Consider the following 16,094-nt stretch of genomic DNA (forward strand, 5'->3'; position numbering starts at 1 on the left):
CAGCTACATGTACATTTGTGGTTAAGGGAATTAACTACACCAACATCCAGGGCCTTTGATTAATGCAACTTCCAAAATTTATTTTTTTCAAACCCCCGCTCTAGGAATACGCTTTGATATTGCAAACCAACTTATTTTTGCGTTCGTTTTCATAAAATGCCTACTGTATCTGTGATTGAAACTATTTAGTGGCGATTAATTTCCGCAAATTTCCATCGTCCACAAAACACGAGAAAATAAGTTGGTCTACTGTTCTGACAGAATGATATCTTACAAAACTCATCGCTTAACCTTAGCTTTATTCTCCCTGATCTCTAAGACATCTATACCTCTCACAGTAACGCTATTAATGATTATTTACTTTTATTTTACACCTGACATATCTTGATATCCGGTTCGTATCTTCTAGTAAATATTCAATGTCTACAGCATATTATTGGTGAGTTCGTATATTCTAGTAAATATTCAATGTCTACAGTATATCATTTCTGAGTTCGTATATTCTAGTAAATATTCAATGTTTACAACATGTTATTGGTGAGTTCGTATCTTCTCGCTAATATTCAATGTTTACAGTATATTAATTGTGAGTTCGTATCTTCTTGTTAATATTCAATGTTTACAGTATATTATTTGTGAGTTTGTATCTTCTCGCTAATATTCAATGTTTACAGCATATTATTTGTGAGTTCGTATCTTCTCGCTAATATTCAACGTATACAGTATATTATTTGTGAGTTCGTTTTTTCTAGTTGATAGTGAATATATCCAGTATATTTTTGAGATTCCCATCGATTAGTTAATACAAGTTGATAGTTCGCGAAACATATGTATACAGTATGTTAACTGCACGGTATATCATCCGCCGGTTTCTTTGAGAAAATCCTCTGTCCCATTCATGTTCGACCTACATCGGCATAATATCTCTCGTACGATGTATAAAAATAAAGAAGGTCGAGCCATGTCAACGGAGATAAGGTGAGATACATTATATACGTCTTTAATCTCCATGTTTTTACTTTCTAGCCAGAATCGGAATGATCATGTCGGATTCCATTTCGCTACTAATTCTTTTGGCAATTCTCAGAAGTTTGTCGGCGGCTGAGAATGACGATCGTCATAACTTGTCAATTTCAAAACAGGAAATGAATGTTTTTATAGACAAACTTGTAACTGAACGTATGTCCGAGGTTGAGTCTAGATTTATGAGAGAAATTTCTGATCTGAAAGCTGGATACGTGTTATTGGAAAGTGAAAATAATCGATTGAAGTCCAAGATTGATACTATAGAGAATACCGTTGGGTTATTGGAGGTAGAGAACAGGATGTTGCATTCCAAAGTTGATTCTTTGGAGAACGAATTACAAATGACAAAAGCGGTGTCTTCTTCGAAAACGTCTCCTGTCCACTCAGAGAACGAAACAGATGTTCGGCATGTTTTTCGAAGAGTTGCTCCTGATCGTGAGTATAGTTTTCTCTGTTTATCGTTCCTTGTGGTTTTCATTTTCTACCAGCAAATACACGAGAGCCCGTACACTATGATAAGTACAGCCAAACCTGCTTTAGCGGCCACCTGAAATAAGCGACTCCCTCTCATATGTGACCGTAGTATTCCCTAACAACGTGATTTACTATACATGCTTACTTAATTACGCGACCACCTGTCAGACGCGGCCAACCCCGACCATTTCTGTGCACCAAATACCAAGACCAACTTTTACAGCGGTATTCAGATTTTTAAAAGGAAAACGGAAGTTAATAAGAAAAATCGATGTCCCGAAAAAGTGATTTCAGTGAGTACATTCGCAAGAAACTCATACACAGCAGCCATAGATAAGCAAACAAAGCCGCGTATCATTTTAGATTTTACAGCAAAATGAGGAACCGATTAAGTTAATGGATGAAGGGAAACCTGCTTTCAAAATAGCGGAGTCATTTTGTGTTGGGAAGCACAAATTAAGAATTTGTGAAAATGAATTATTTTAAAGGACTATGAAAAGAATGTACCAAGAAATTTGAAACGACTTGGATTCTTGACTGGTAAGGAGGTTGTTAATCGATTGTGTCCTAACTGGTTCAATAATGCGAAGTTTAAACGAATTATTGTTACCTGTCGACCTTTAAAGACTAAGGCATTGCAATTTGTTAAAGGTTTTGGGAGAAAGGATTTTGTGGTTTTCAACGGATGGTTGGAAAGTTTCATTAAGAAAAACAACAACGTTTTCGTGATCATGAGCGGCAAAAGAGGAGACATTGCGAATAGAAAAGTAAATGACTGGAAGGCTAAACTGCCATTTATTTGTGAGGTATATGATCGATTAATTTGTAAAGTGTATAACCCATTAATTTGTGAGGTGTATGACCCATTAATTTGTGAGGTGTATAACCCATACATTTGTGAGGTGTATGAACCATTAATTTGAGGTGTATGACCCATACATTTGTGAGGTGTATGAACCATTAATTTGTGAGGAGTATGGCCCATAAATTTGTAAAGTGTATGACCCATTAATTTGTGAGGTGTATGACCCATACATTTGTGAGGTGTATGAACCATTAATTTGTGAGGAGTATGGCCCATCAATTTGTAAAGTGTATGACCCATTAATTTGTGAGGTGTATGGCACATTAATTTGTGAGGTGTATGAGGCAAAGGTTTTAACATGACGAAACAGATTTTTTTTTCGGAAGACTGTGCAGGGGAAGAAAAACAAATAATTTCAGTTGTCGTCTGACCGGAGAGAAGCGTATAGTCTTAGTTATCAAAAAATCATCCAAGCCTTACTGTTTTAGCACGATTGCCCCTAAAACAGTACCAGTGATTTATAGAAGCAACCGAATGGCATGGAGGAATAGTTTTCTGTAAGGAGAGTGGTTAAAACATTGAACAGACAAATTAATATATAGACATATTAACCCCACCCCCAGTTTACATTGCCCCGTTTCACCAAGAAGTGGACATTAGTAATATGTTTGTTTAATCCCTGCCACCCATTACCCCTTTTCAGACCGAACAATATTTCTCACACCAAGCCAACGGATCAGGGGTTATTTTTAGTCGTCAATTTAGAGAGCTCGTTGATATTGACAATGAATGGTCACTTGTGAAACAGTAACTTTCGACTAGTCCCTTCCAGAACGACAAATCCTTCAATTCCTTGATGATGAAGCTAGAAGCATGGATTGGTTGAAATGCTAGACACTGTTGTTAAATTTTAAGAAATAATGATGGTGACTGGTCAAGATTAGCGACTTCTAACCAATAAGAAATGACATGAGGCTTTGTTTTATGGTTGTATGGAGGTTTCCTCTAACAAAGAGTTTCCATAGGTATCCCCGTACATATTGTAGTTGGTGCATTGGTAATATAACTAAATATTTTAATTTACCGTATTGTCCTTGTGATCGCGAAAATTTCCCCCACTCGTATTATTTTGATATCAATTTGCATAATCTCGAACTACAAACGAAGGTGGATCGATCGCGAAAATTACCCCAACGCGTATAGTTTACATATCAAAATCGCGAAATCAACCACCCCGCGAAAATAACCACGTTTACAGTAACAAATTTCAATTCATTTAGCGTTTTAGGTTCATCACACATCGTCCCTGCAGGTAGGGCGTAAGAATTGTACCTGCTGCCCCCATTGCATGACCGTAAGAGGCGACTAAATTTGGGATCTTATCTTTTCTCTTCTTTCTGAACAACTTTCTTCTTCCTAATGTCTCCCTTGACAATGCCTCACTTTTGGCCTTTAGTTGAGCGTTCGCCCCTGTGAGGAAGGCTTTGGGCCCTGTCCCCTAGCCGAGACATACCAGAGTCTTTAAAAATGGTAGTTGCTGCTTCTTGCTTATCGCTCAGCATATTAGGAGTGGGACGACTGGTTCGCCCGTTGTCAGTATAATGTCGCACGCACGGGAGGCCGTCCTTAAATGACCTTAGCTGTTAATAGGACGTTAAACAAAATAAACCAAACCAAACCAAATTCATCACACATCGAGTCCTAAAACTTTCCATTTCTAGTAGGCATATAAACTCAGATATATTGTTATCGTGTTTATTATCAAATTATATCAAAATTATTAAAAGTTGGCAGCAGTGATTACTCTGGGAGTCTCGTACAAAATCCAGATTATGTACTTAGTACCTTGAATGGATTCCGACGTATATCTTGGGTTTCACAAATTATTTACAGTGACCTGATGTCGTGTTATATCCCAAAAAAATAATTGTCCGAACTAAATTGCATATCTTTAAAAAAAAAATAAAAAATTCTGGGAATCGAAACCGGTCGCTTAGGTAAAAGGCGAGTATTGCGACAACGCCACCCGGCCAAGTAGCAGTCCTGGGTATCGTTTCACAAAGCTTCGTAACTTACGAATGTTGGAGGTAAAAAAGGACGACACTTCGGGGGTAAAAAATTGTACGCCGGTCCTATTCTCGGGTCACGTACACAGACTATGAACTTTATTCTATTCTATCAAAACAATCGTATTATTGATTGAAGATCAATTTTTCTATAAAATTTCCATTCTTATTGTTTATCATGATGTAAAACAAACAGTAACAATCCAATTTTCACAGATTTTGCCCAATGCCCATAGACATACATAATGTTCTTAAAATAGACCATATGTTGGCACAGTCTGCGATTATGCGTACAATTAGTTTCATGACAATGTGTATTTTGCCGACATCCCTCCTCGACTTTCAAAACCCGGTTTTAACCTCAAAACAATCGCTCACAAGGCATAGTCGTTCTCTTATGCTAATTTGTAAATGAGTACGACGTCATTTTCTATTCAAAAGGGCATGCTTGCGCACGATTTTAAATTGTTTTCGTAAGTTACGGGTTGATATGTCGCAATGTTTTTGCGTAACTTACGAAGTTACGAAGTTTTTGTGAAACGCTTAGACTAGTAATTCGTAAATGTGACTTACGCAAATTTCGTAAGTTCCGAAGCTTTGTGAAACGATACCCAGAACTATATTCAGTTTGTTTTGTTACAAATGAAAGTGAAATGAATTTTACTTCGTTACAGATCCCACTGGTCCCCAGGTAGCCTTTAAAGCCAGACTTACACACACACTGACGGATGTTGGTCCCACGGAGATCATTGAATTTGACGCTGTCGAGCTAAACATCGGTAACGACTATAACCCGGCAACCAGCATCTTCACTTGTGATACCCCGGGTCTGTATGCATTTCATTTAACAATGATGCTAAAACTTAACAAAAACGTGGAACTATTCTTCCAGAAAAATGGTCAGACGTTTCACAACTTTTACCTTCATGACAATGAGGATTTTTACGGTACTGGGTCAACGATGTCTTTAATTCAGCTTGACCGGGGCGACACAGTGTGGATCAAATCTGACCCGTACCATTCGTCAGGAGATCTCACACATCCTAACTACTGCTATTTTTCTGGGTATCTTCTTTATCCCAGAATCTAGGGTTTCCTCCTAACATTGGTCAATACAAGTGTCATTCTTTATGCATTTTAATGAAATAAAATAATCTAAAAATGTTCATGTTTTCATATGGCTTTTTTTACTTGAACAAGATGATGTTTTGACTATCAATTACTGCTTTACGCATTCAAATAAAACTGATATCATTAGAATGTCTTCAACATCGATATCGTAATTTTGATCGTGAACATTTCCTGACGAAAAATGTGACAAAAGAAATGCATAGAACATGGCTTTAGTCTTGGTTGTATTTGGTGTACCTCCGATGAAATATCTGAACAATGATTCCCCCGCTAACGTTATTGGAGACCTGAATATCTCCATCGATAGAGAGAAACAAAGGAAAGAAAGGCAGTGTATTGTAGGTAACATAGCTGCTCATGCAAGTAGTCGATGACATTCAACAAAATATTTTATTGTAATCAATTTTCAAATGCACAAAATGAGTACTTTCTGTAGATATATTTTCAATGTCATCCTAAATACTTATACTTTTTATAAAATAATTAGGCCAGCGATGGTGTCATGATACTCCTTACTACAATGTGTACTATTGAGCTTACTCAACTGTGACAGGTCATTCATACACGTGTAGTGCATGTGTTGTCACCCAGGTCAGTTTGCAAAACTGGTTTGGGAAGTGTAGGGGACTATGGGTGTCTCAGTCAACTCAAGTAGGTGTGGACCTCATGCTAAGCATGCTGTTTCAAGGTATTTTATAAGGAGCCCAAGGTAGGGTGGGGTAGTGCCTGGCAGAACTTTGACGAAGAAGGTGGTCTTGGGGCTCGCCTCTACAATGCAAGTGCAAGGAGGCTAGGGTTGTGTGTTTTTTCTGTGGACCGTGTCCATGAGGCTGTGTGCCCTGTGTTTTCTGTGATCTGTGTCCATGAGGCTTTGTGCCCTGTGTTTTCTGTGGACTGTGTCCATGAGGCTGTGTGCCCTGTGTTTTCTGTGGACCGTGTCCATGACGCTATGTGTCTCGTTTTTGTTAAGGACTGTGTGTCCGGATGAAGCTACCTGGGAGTTGATGTGAGTATTGCCAAATGTATATTTGCTTGTTCATATGAGAGTGTAGATTAAATGCTCATTAAAGGGGGTTTTGAAGAAATATTCTACTTTTACGTAAGTAATAAGTATATAGTTTATCACTAGACTGAGATATGTGTGATAATTATGTAATGGTAATATGGTATTTCTTAATGGAGTGTCGACCGTTAGTGATACTGAAGGCTGTGATAATGTTGCAATAAACATTATGGCTAGATTAGGGACTATAATGTATTGGTTATGCCTTGTAGGTAACCTCTTGTTGTGACCCCGACGTTATATAGGCCTCCTCTAGAAGTTGGTTTGTGGTAGCCTTGATGTGACCTTGAGTCATCCATTGAAGTTGGAATTAAAGTTCAACCGGAAATGTTGTCTACACCATGGAGTTTTGAGTGACATGTTCTCCATACCTGCGGGAACCACGCATACGTATGGATTATACGACTTTTGGAATATTGGTGACACCGTGTGCAGATTATTAATGTAAAGTTAAATATTTGTAAACCTGGGTCATATAAATATATAGTTAGGCGTGTGCGGAAGAGTGATGTTACAGTGTTTGTGCATTTGCTGTGTATGCAATATATATATTGCTTAGTTGTAAATAAGTATATATCAGTTTGTTGTCATAAGTTTTGAGACATTATACCATATCTCGTGGCAGGGGGTCAAACATTATTGATAGAAAAGGATGCGAACTTCTGACACACTGTGAAAAATTGTAATAATGTATCAATTCCATATAATAATCGTGTAAGATCCCCTGTTTCATACACACCTGCAATATGATTGGTTGATTTTTGTGTGAACCACACGTGTTTCAAAGAACTCTGAGTCAATTGATGAAAATCACATATATAGGGATCAATTATAAAGTACAACACGACAATATGTGATGCGATGGTCGCGAAAGCATGTATTCGCGAATATGACTGAAAAGTAAGTTCATTAAATAAAGCATTCACAAAAAAGTGATTTACAGTAGCAATTTCAGTGATGCACTGATATGTTGATGTATAGCCAGCCAGTCAGCTAATCGACCAGCTAGCTTGTCTGCCAGTCAGCCAACCAACCAGTCAGCCAATCGGGCAGCTGGCCTGTCTGCCAGTCAGCCAACCAGCCAGTCAGCCAATCGGGCAGCTGGCCTGTCTGCCAGTCAGCCAACCAGCCAGTCAGCAGCCAATCGACCGACTAGCCTTTAAGCCAATCAGCCAACCAACGAACCAGACTATCAGCTTGCCAACCGGCCTTGAAACCATCCAACAACCAGCTAACCAATAGTTCACACAGAAAGCTAACCAGTTATCATCTAGTCTCGTAACGCCGTCCTGTAAAGTTTAATCATAATGTCTGTATGATGTATATATTTTATTGAGAATTCCATCATGTAATATAGACAAGAAGTAAACTGACACATTCTAACCACCTCTCGAGTGTTACCACAAGGTTCAGGTAAGATATTGCTATCTAAAAAATAATGATGAATAGATGGAATGATAAAAGAAATATTCTGTCGGACTACAGATTTACGTTTATATTGAATAAATTTAATATGGATTATATTTTGGGATTATCACATTATGCTTTTACATTCTATGAAAATGAACATGCGCATACAAGAAATGACTAAAGTTGTTAAATGTTACTCACGTTGGCATCCCCTTTGCCTAAGTGGCGGACCAACATAGGGACGTCTTGGCCTTAAATGAGACTCCCGCAACCGATTTCTAACTGTTCTTGGACACACTGGCCGACCCTTGGTGTCGACAACTTGACGTGCCATCTCCATCGCAATCTGAAATCGGTAACGGAGTCGCTAGAGACGTATGTCTCTATCTTGACGTCGCGACGTAATACGTTGGCATCCACTCCAAACTGGCAAAAACAGTATGACTCTGAGACGCCTAACTAAACGGGATATTGTTGCCTCAAGTACACCATATTGCTGGGCTACATGACGTTGCGAATGCCCCTGCATTATCAGAATTATCAGAGCAATTACCCTACCCCTATCAACTTCGCTCAAACGCGGCATTTCGCTGTGCAAATTCGACAGAATTTTAACAGACGAACATTTTCACAGTGCAGAGTTAGCTCAGTGTGAAATTTAAATTAATTTAGAGCACGTGTCTAAAAGTTAGATAAGAAAAACAGAAATTGCGTTTACTTTTTTACACTAGTATGTTAGAAATACTTAAAGCAGTAATTTATTTGATATCAGTGTTAAAGCAGGACAGTTTCTTTGTATTAAAAAAAATGTACAAGAAATCAAAATTCTGGTATATTTGTGTAAAAGAAATGCTGAAAGCAATAATAGGACAGCTACATGTACATATATGGTTAAGGGGAAAAACTACACCACCATCCAGGGCCTTTGATTAATGCAACTTCCAAAACTTGTTTTTTCAAACCCCCGCTCTAGGAATATGCTTTGATACTGCAAACCAACTTATTTTCGCGTTCGTTTTCATACGACATTTACAGTCATAAGATGCCTACTGTATCTGTGATTGAAACTATTTAGCGGTGATTAATTTCCGCGAATTTCAATCGTCCACAAAACACGAGAGAATAAGTTGGTCTACTGTTATGACAGAATGATATCTTACAGAACTCATCGCTTAACCTTAGTTTTATTCTCCCTGATCTCTAAGACATCTATACCTCTCACAGTAACGCTATTAATGATTATTTACTTTTATTCTACACTTGACATATCTTGATATCCGGGAACATTTATTTTTCTAAGTGCCGCTGCACTGTCTATAGTGTATCATTTGTGAGTTCGTATATTCTAGTTAGTATTCAAAATCTACAGTATGTCATTTGTAAGATCGTATATTCTAGTTAATATTCAATGTCTGCAGTATATCATTTGTGAATTCGTATCTTCTAGTAAATATTCCATGTCCACAGTATGTCATTTTTAAGATCGTATATTCTAGTTACTATTCAATGTCTGCAGTATATCATTTGTGAGTTCGTATCTTCTAGTAAATAGTCCATGTCTACAGTATGTCATTTGTAAGATCGTATATTTTAGTTAATATTCAATGTCTGCAGTATATTATTTGTGAGTTCGTATCTTTTAGATGATGTTCAATGTTTACAGTATAGTATTTGTGAGTTCGAATCTTCTCGCTAATATTCAATGTTTACAGTATATTATTTGTGAGGTCGTATATTCTAGTAAATATTCAATGTCTACAGTAGATTATTTGTGATATCATATATTCTAGTTGATATTCAACGTATACAGTACATGTATATTATTTGTGAGTTCGTTTTTTCTAGTTGATAGTGAATATATCCAGTATATTGTTTGAGATTCCCATCGATTAGTTAATACAAGTTGATAGTTCGCGAAACATCTGTATACAGTATGTTAACTGCACGGTATATCCTCTGTCGCATTCATGTTCGACCTACATCGGCATAATATCTCTCGTACGATGTATAAAAATAAAGGAGGTCGAGCCATGTCAACGGAGATAAGGTGAGATACATTATATACGCCTTTAATCTCCATGTTTTTACTTTCTAGCCAGAATCGGAATGATCATGTCGGATTCCATTTCGCTACTAATTCTTTTGGCAATGCTCAGAAGTTTGTCGGCGGCCGAGGATGACGATCGTCATAACTTGTCAATTTCAAAACAGGAAATGAATGTTTTTATAGACAAACTTGTAACTGAACGTATGTCCGAGGTTGAGTCTAGATTTATGAAAGAAATTTCTGATCTGAAAGCTGGATTCGAGTTATTAGAAAGTGAAAACAATCGATTGAAGTCCAAGATTGATACTATAGAGACTACCGTTGGGTTATTGGAGGTAGAGAACAGGATGTTGCATTCCAAAGTTCATTTAACAATGATGCTAAAACTTAGCAAATACGTGGAACTATTCTTCCAGAAAAATAGTCAGACGTTTCACAACTTTTACCTTCATGACAATGAGGATTTTTACGGTACTGGGTCAACGATGTCTTTAATTCAGCTTGACCGGGGCGACACAGTGTGGATCAAATCTGACCAGTACCATTCGTCAGGAGATCTCACACATCCTAACTACTGCTATTTTTCTGGGTATCTTCTTTATTCCAGAATCTAGGATTTCCTCCTAACATTGGTCAATACAAGTGTCATTCTTTAATGAACTTCATTTTAATGAAATAAAATAATCTAAAAGTGTTCACGTTTTCATATGACTTTTTAGACTTGAACAAGATGATGCTGTGACTATCAATTCCTACTTTACACGTTCATGTAAGGATTGAATAAAGTTATGTTGAGGTGTATGGGGGTATAAACCTCAATAGGACTTGAGACAAATTTTATGAACTGCGAAGTCCATATATTCCTACGCCGGACTTGATATAGTTCATTGAAAAATGACTTGAGTTAACTGTGGTAGGTTCATTGAGTCTGAATTAAGTGGACAAATAAATATTTAAGATTGATGCATTACGAATATCTTCATCACCAATATCATCAACATTGCCTGACCAAAAATGTGACAAAAGAAATATTTGGTTTTGGGCTTGGTTATATTTTGTATACCTACGATGAAATATCTGATTGATGATTTTCCTGCCATGGGTATTGGAGCACTTGGTAACTACATAGAGAAAAACAAAGAAAAGAAAGACAATATATAATAAGTTGGTCCTCTGTTATGACAGAATGTTATTACAGCACTCATCGCTTAACCTTAGTTTTATTCTCCCTGATCTCTAAGACATCTATACCTCTCACAGTAACGCTATTAATGATTATTTACTTTTATTCTACACTTGACATATCTTGATATCCGGGAACATTTATTTTTCTAAGTGCCGCTGCACTGTCTATAGTGTATCATTTGTGAGTTCGTATCTTCTAGTTAGTATTCAAAATCTACAGTATGTCATTTGTAAGATCGTATATTCTAGTTAATATTCAATGTCTGCAGTATATCATTTGTGAATTCGTATCTTCTAGTAAATATTCCATGTCCACAGTATGTCATTTGTAAGATCGTATATTCTAGTTAATATTCAATGTCTGCAGTATATCATTTGTGAGTTCGTATCTTCTAGTAAATATTCCATGTCTACAGTATGTCATTTGTAAGATCGTATATTCTAGTTAATATTCAATGTCTGCAGTATATTATTTGTGAGTTCGTATCTTCTAGTAAATATTCAATGTCTACAGTATATCATTTGTGAGTTCGTATCTTCTAGTTAATATTCCATGTCTACAGTATATCATTTGTGAGATCGTATCTTCTAGTAAATATTCAATGTCTACAGTATATCATTTGTGAGATCGTATCTTCTAGTAAATATTCAATGTCTACAGTATATCATTTGTGAGTTCGTATCTTCTCGTTAATATTCAATGTTTACAGCATATTTGTGAGTTCGTATCTTCTGGTTGATATTCACTGTCTGCAGTATATTATTTGTTAGTTTGTATTTTCTAGTTGATAGTGAATGTATCCAGTGTAGTGTTTGAGATTCCCATCGATTAGTTAATACAAGTTGATAGTTCGCGAAACATATGTATACAGTATGTTAACTGCACGGTATATCATCCGCCGGTTTCTTTGAGAAAATCCTCTGTCCCATTCATGTTCGACCTACATAAGCATAATATCTCTCGTGCGATGTATAAAAATAAAGGAGGTCGAGCCATGTCAACGGAGATAAGGTGAGATACATTATATACGCCTTTAATCTCCATGTTTTTACTTTCTAGCCAGAATCGGAATGATCATGTCGGATTCCATTTCGCTACTAATTCTTTTGGCAATTCTCAGAAGTTTGTCGGCGGCTGAGGATGACGATCGTCATAACTTGTCAATTTCAAAAAAGGAAATGAATGTTTTTATAGACAAACTTGTAACTGAACGTATGGCCGAGGTTGAGTCTAGATTTATGAAAGAAATTTCTGATCTGAAAGCTGGATACGTGTTATTGGAAAGTGAAAATAATCGATTGAAGTCCAAGATTGATACTATAGAGACTACTGTTGGGTTATTGGAGGTAGAGAACAGGATGTTGCATTCCAAAGTTGATTCTTTGGAGAACGAATTACAAATGACAAAAGCGGTGTCTTCTTCGAAAACGTCTCCTGTCAACTCAGAGAACGAAACAGATGTTCAGAATGTTTATCGAAGAGTTGCCCCTGATCGTGAGTATAGTTTTGTCTCTTAATCGTTCCTTGTGGTTTTCATTTTCTACCAGCAAATACACGAGAGCCCGTACACTATGATAAGTACAGTCAAACCTGCTTTAGCGGCCACCTGAAATAAGCGACTCCCTCTCATATGTGACCGTAGTATTCCCTACCAACGTGACTCACTATACATATTTACTTAATTACGCGACCACCTGTCAGACGCCACCAACCCCGACCATTTCTGTCCACCAAATACCAAGACTAAATTTTCAGAGCGGTATTCAGATTTTTAAAAGGAAAATGAAAGTTAATAAGAAAAATCGATGTCCCGAAAAAGGGTTTTCAGTGAGTACATTCGCAAGAAACTCATACACAGCAGCCATAGATAAGCAAACAAAGCCGCGTATCATTTTAGATTTTACAGCAAAATGAGGTACCGATTAAGTTAATGGATGAAGGGAAACCTGCTTTCAAAATCGCGGAGTCATTTTGTGTCGGGAAGCACAAATTAAGAATTTGTTAAAATGAAATATTTTAAAGGACTATGAAAAGATTGTACCAAGAAATTTGAAACGACTTGGATTCTTGACTAGTAAGGAGGTTGTTAATCGATTGTGTCCAAATGGTTCAATAATGCGAAGTTTAAACGAATTATTGTTACCTGTCGACCTTTAAAGACTAAGGCATTGCAATTTGTTAAAGGTTTTGGGAGAAAGGATTTTGTGGTTGTCAACGGATGGTTGGAAAGTTTCATTAAGAAAAACAACAACGTTTTCGTGATCATGAGCGGCAAAAGAGGAGACATTGCGAATAGAAAAGTAAATGACTGGAAGGCTAAACTGCCATTGATTTGGGAGATATATGACCGATTAATTTGCAAAGTGTATAACCCATTAATTTGTGAGGTGTATGAACCATACATTTGTGAGGTGTATGAACCATTAATTTGTGAGGAGTATGGCCCATAAATTTGTAAAGTGTATAACCCTTTAATTTGTGAGGTGTATGGCACATTAATTTGTGAGGTGTATGAGGCAAAGGTTTTAACATGACGAAACAGAATTTTTTTTCGGAAGACTGTGCAGGGGACGAAAAACAAATAATTTCAGTTGTCGTCTGACCGGAGAGAAGCGTATAGTCTTAGTTATCAAAACATCATCCAAGCCTTACTGTTTTAGCACGATTGCCCCTAAAACAGTACCAGTGATTTATAGAAGCAACCGAATGGCATGGAGGACTAGTTTTCTGTAAAGAGAGTGGTTAAAACATTGAACAGACAAATTAATACATAGACACATTAACCCCACCCCCGTTTACATTGCCCCGTTTCACCAAGAAGTGGACATTAGTAATATATTTGTTTAATCCCTGTCACCCATTACCCCTTTTCAGACCGAACAATATTTCTCACACCAAACCAACGGATCAGGGGTTATTTTTAGTCGTCAATTTAGAGAGCTCGTTGATATTGACAATGAATGGTCACTTGTGAAACAGTGACCTTCGACTAGTCCCTTCCAGAACGACAAATCCTTAAGGAATTGACATCAAATGATGATGATGATGATGATGATGATTATTCGGGTCCAGATTCATATATGTATTGTTCTAGAATTGTTATGATGCTTTCAAATATAAACTATTTGCTAGAAGCATGGATTGGTTGAAATACTAGACACTGTTGTTAAATTTTAAGAAATAATTATGGTGACTGGTCAGGATTAGCGACTTCTACCCAATAAGAAATGAGATGAGGCTTTGTTTTTTGGTTGTATGGAGGTTTCCTCTGACAACGGGTTTTCACAGGTATCTCCGTACATATTGTAGTTGGTGCATTGGTAATATTGATATTCTAATTTACCGTATTGTCCTTGTGATCGCGACGAAGGTGGATCGATCGCGAAAATTACCCCAACGCGTATAGTTTACATATCAAAATCTCATAATTAACCACCCCGCGAAAATAACCACGTTTACAGTAACAAATTTCAATTCATTTAGCGTTTTAGGTTCATCACACATCGAGTCCTAAAACTTTCCATTTCTAGTAGGCGTATAAACTCAGTTACAATGTATATTGGTATTGTACGTATTATCAAAAGTTGGCAGCAGTGATTACTCTGGGTGTCTCGTACAAAATCCAGATTATGTACTTAGTACCTTGAATGGGTTCCGACGAGTATCATGGGTTTCAAAAATTATTTACAGTGACCTGATGTCGTGTTATATCCCAAAAAATAATTGTCCGAACTAAATTGCATATCTTTGGAAAAAATAATAATCTGGGAATCGAAACCGGTCGCCTAGGTAAAAGGCGAGTATTGCGACAACGCCCACCGGTCATCAAGTAGCAGTCCAGAACTATATTCAGTTTGTTTTGCTACAAATGAAAGTGAAATGAATTTTACTTCGTTACAGATCCCACTGCTCCCCAGGTAGCCTTTAAAGCCAGACTTACACACACACTGACTGATGTTGGTCCCAGGGAGATCATTGAATTTGACGCTGTCGAGCTCAATATCGGTAATGACTATAACCCGGCAACAAGCGTCTTCACCTGTGATACTCCGGGTCTGTATGCATTTCATTTAGCAATGATGCTAAAACGTCACAAATACGTGGAACTATATTTCCAGAAAAATGGTCAGACGTTTCACAACTTTTACCTTGCGGATGATAATTTTTGGGGTACTGGGTCAACAATGTCTTTAATTCAGCTTGACCGGGGCGACACGGTGTGGGTCAAATCTGACCAGTACCACCCGCCAGGAGATCTCACACATCCTAACTTCTGCTATTTTTCTGGGTATCTTCTTTATCCCAGAATCTAGGATTTCTTCCTAACATTGGTCAATACAAGGGACATTCTTTATGCATTTTAATGAAATAAAATAATCTAAAAGTGTTCACGTTTTCATATGGACTTTTTTACTCAAACAAGATGATGCTTTGACTACCAATTCCTGCCATACGCATTCAAATAAAATTGATATCATTAGGTTATTGGAGACCTGAATAGCTCCATCGATAGAGAGAAACAAAGGAAAGAAAGGCAGTGTATTGTAGGTAACATAGCTGCTCATGCAAGTAGTCGATGACATTCAACAAAATATTTTATTGTAATCAATTTTCAAATGCACAAAAAGAGTACTTTCTGAAGATATATTTTCAATGTCATCCTGAAAACTAATACGTTTTATAAAATAATTAGGCCAGGGGTGGTGTCATGATACTCTTTACTACAATGTGTACTTTTGAGGTTACTCAACTGTGACATGTCATTCATTCACGTGTAGTGCATGTGTTGTCAGGTGAGTTTGCAAAACTGATTTGGCAAGTATAGGGGATCATGGGTGTCTCCGTCAACTCAGGTAGGTGTGGACCTCATAATAAGCATGCTGTTT

The 16,094-nt window shown here is 37.2% G+C and overlaps 2 protein-coding genes across 2 annotated transcripts; both read left to right on the forward strand.

The window, feature by feature from the left end:
* The first annotated feature begins 1,023 nt into the window (after positions 1-1,023).
* On the forward strand, positions 1,024-5,489 carry LOC117333049. The gene is made up of 2 exons (XM_033892171.1): positions 1,024-1,461; positions 5,046-5,489. The coding sequence occupies exons 1-2, from the start codon at positions 1,038-1,040 to the stop codon at positions 5,459-5,461; spliced, it is 840 nt and encodes a 279-aa protein (XP_033748062.1). The 5' UTR covers positions 1,024-1,037; the 3' UTR covers positions 5,462-5,489.
* A 6,893-nt stretch (positions 5,490-12,382) lies between these two features.
* Positions 12,383-15,544, forward strand: LOC117332400 (complement C1q tumor necrosis factor-related protein 4-like). Its single transcript, XM_033891285.1, has 2 exons — positions 12,383-12,702; positions 15,109-15,544. The coding sequence occupies exons 1-2, from the start codon at positions 12,387-12,389 to the stop codon at positions 15,519-15,521; spliced, it is 729 nt and encodes a 242-aa protein (XP_033747176.1). The 5' UTR covers positions 12,383-12,386; the 3' UTR covers positions 15,522-15,544.
* Positions 15,545-16,094: the final 550 nt, after the last annotated feature.

This window comes from Pecten maximus, chromosome 8 (genome assembly GCF_902652985.1).
Source record: "Pecten maximus chromosome 8, xPecMax1.1, whole genome shotgun sequence".
NCBI lineage: Eukaryota > Metazoa > Mollusca > Bivalvia > Pectinida > Pectinidae > Pecten > Pecten maximus.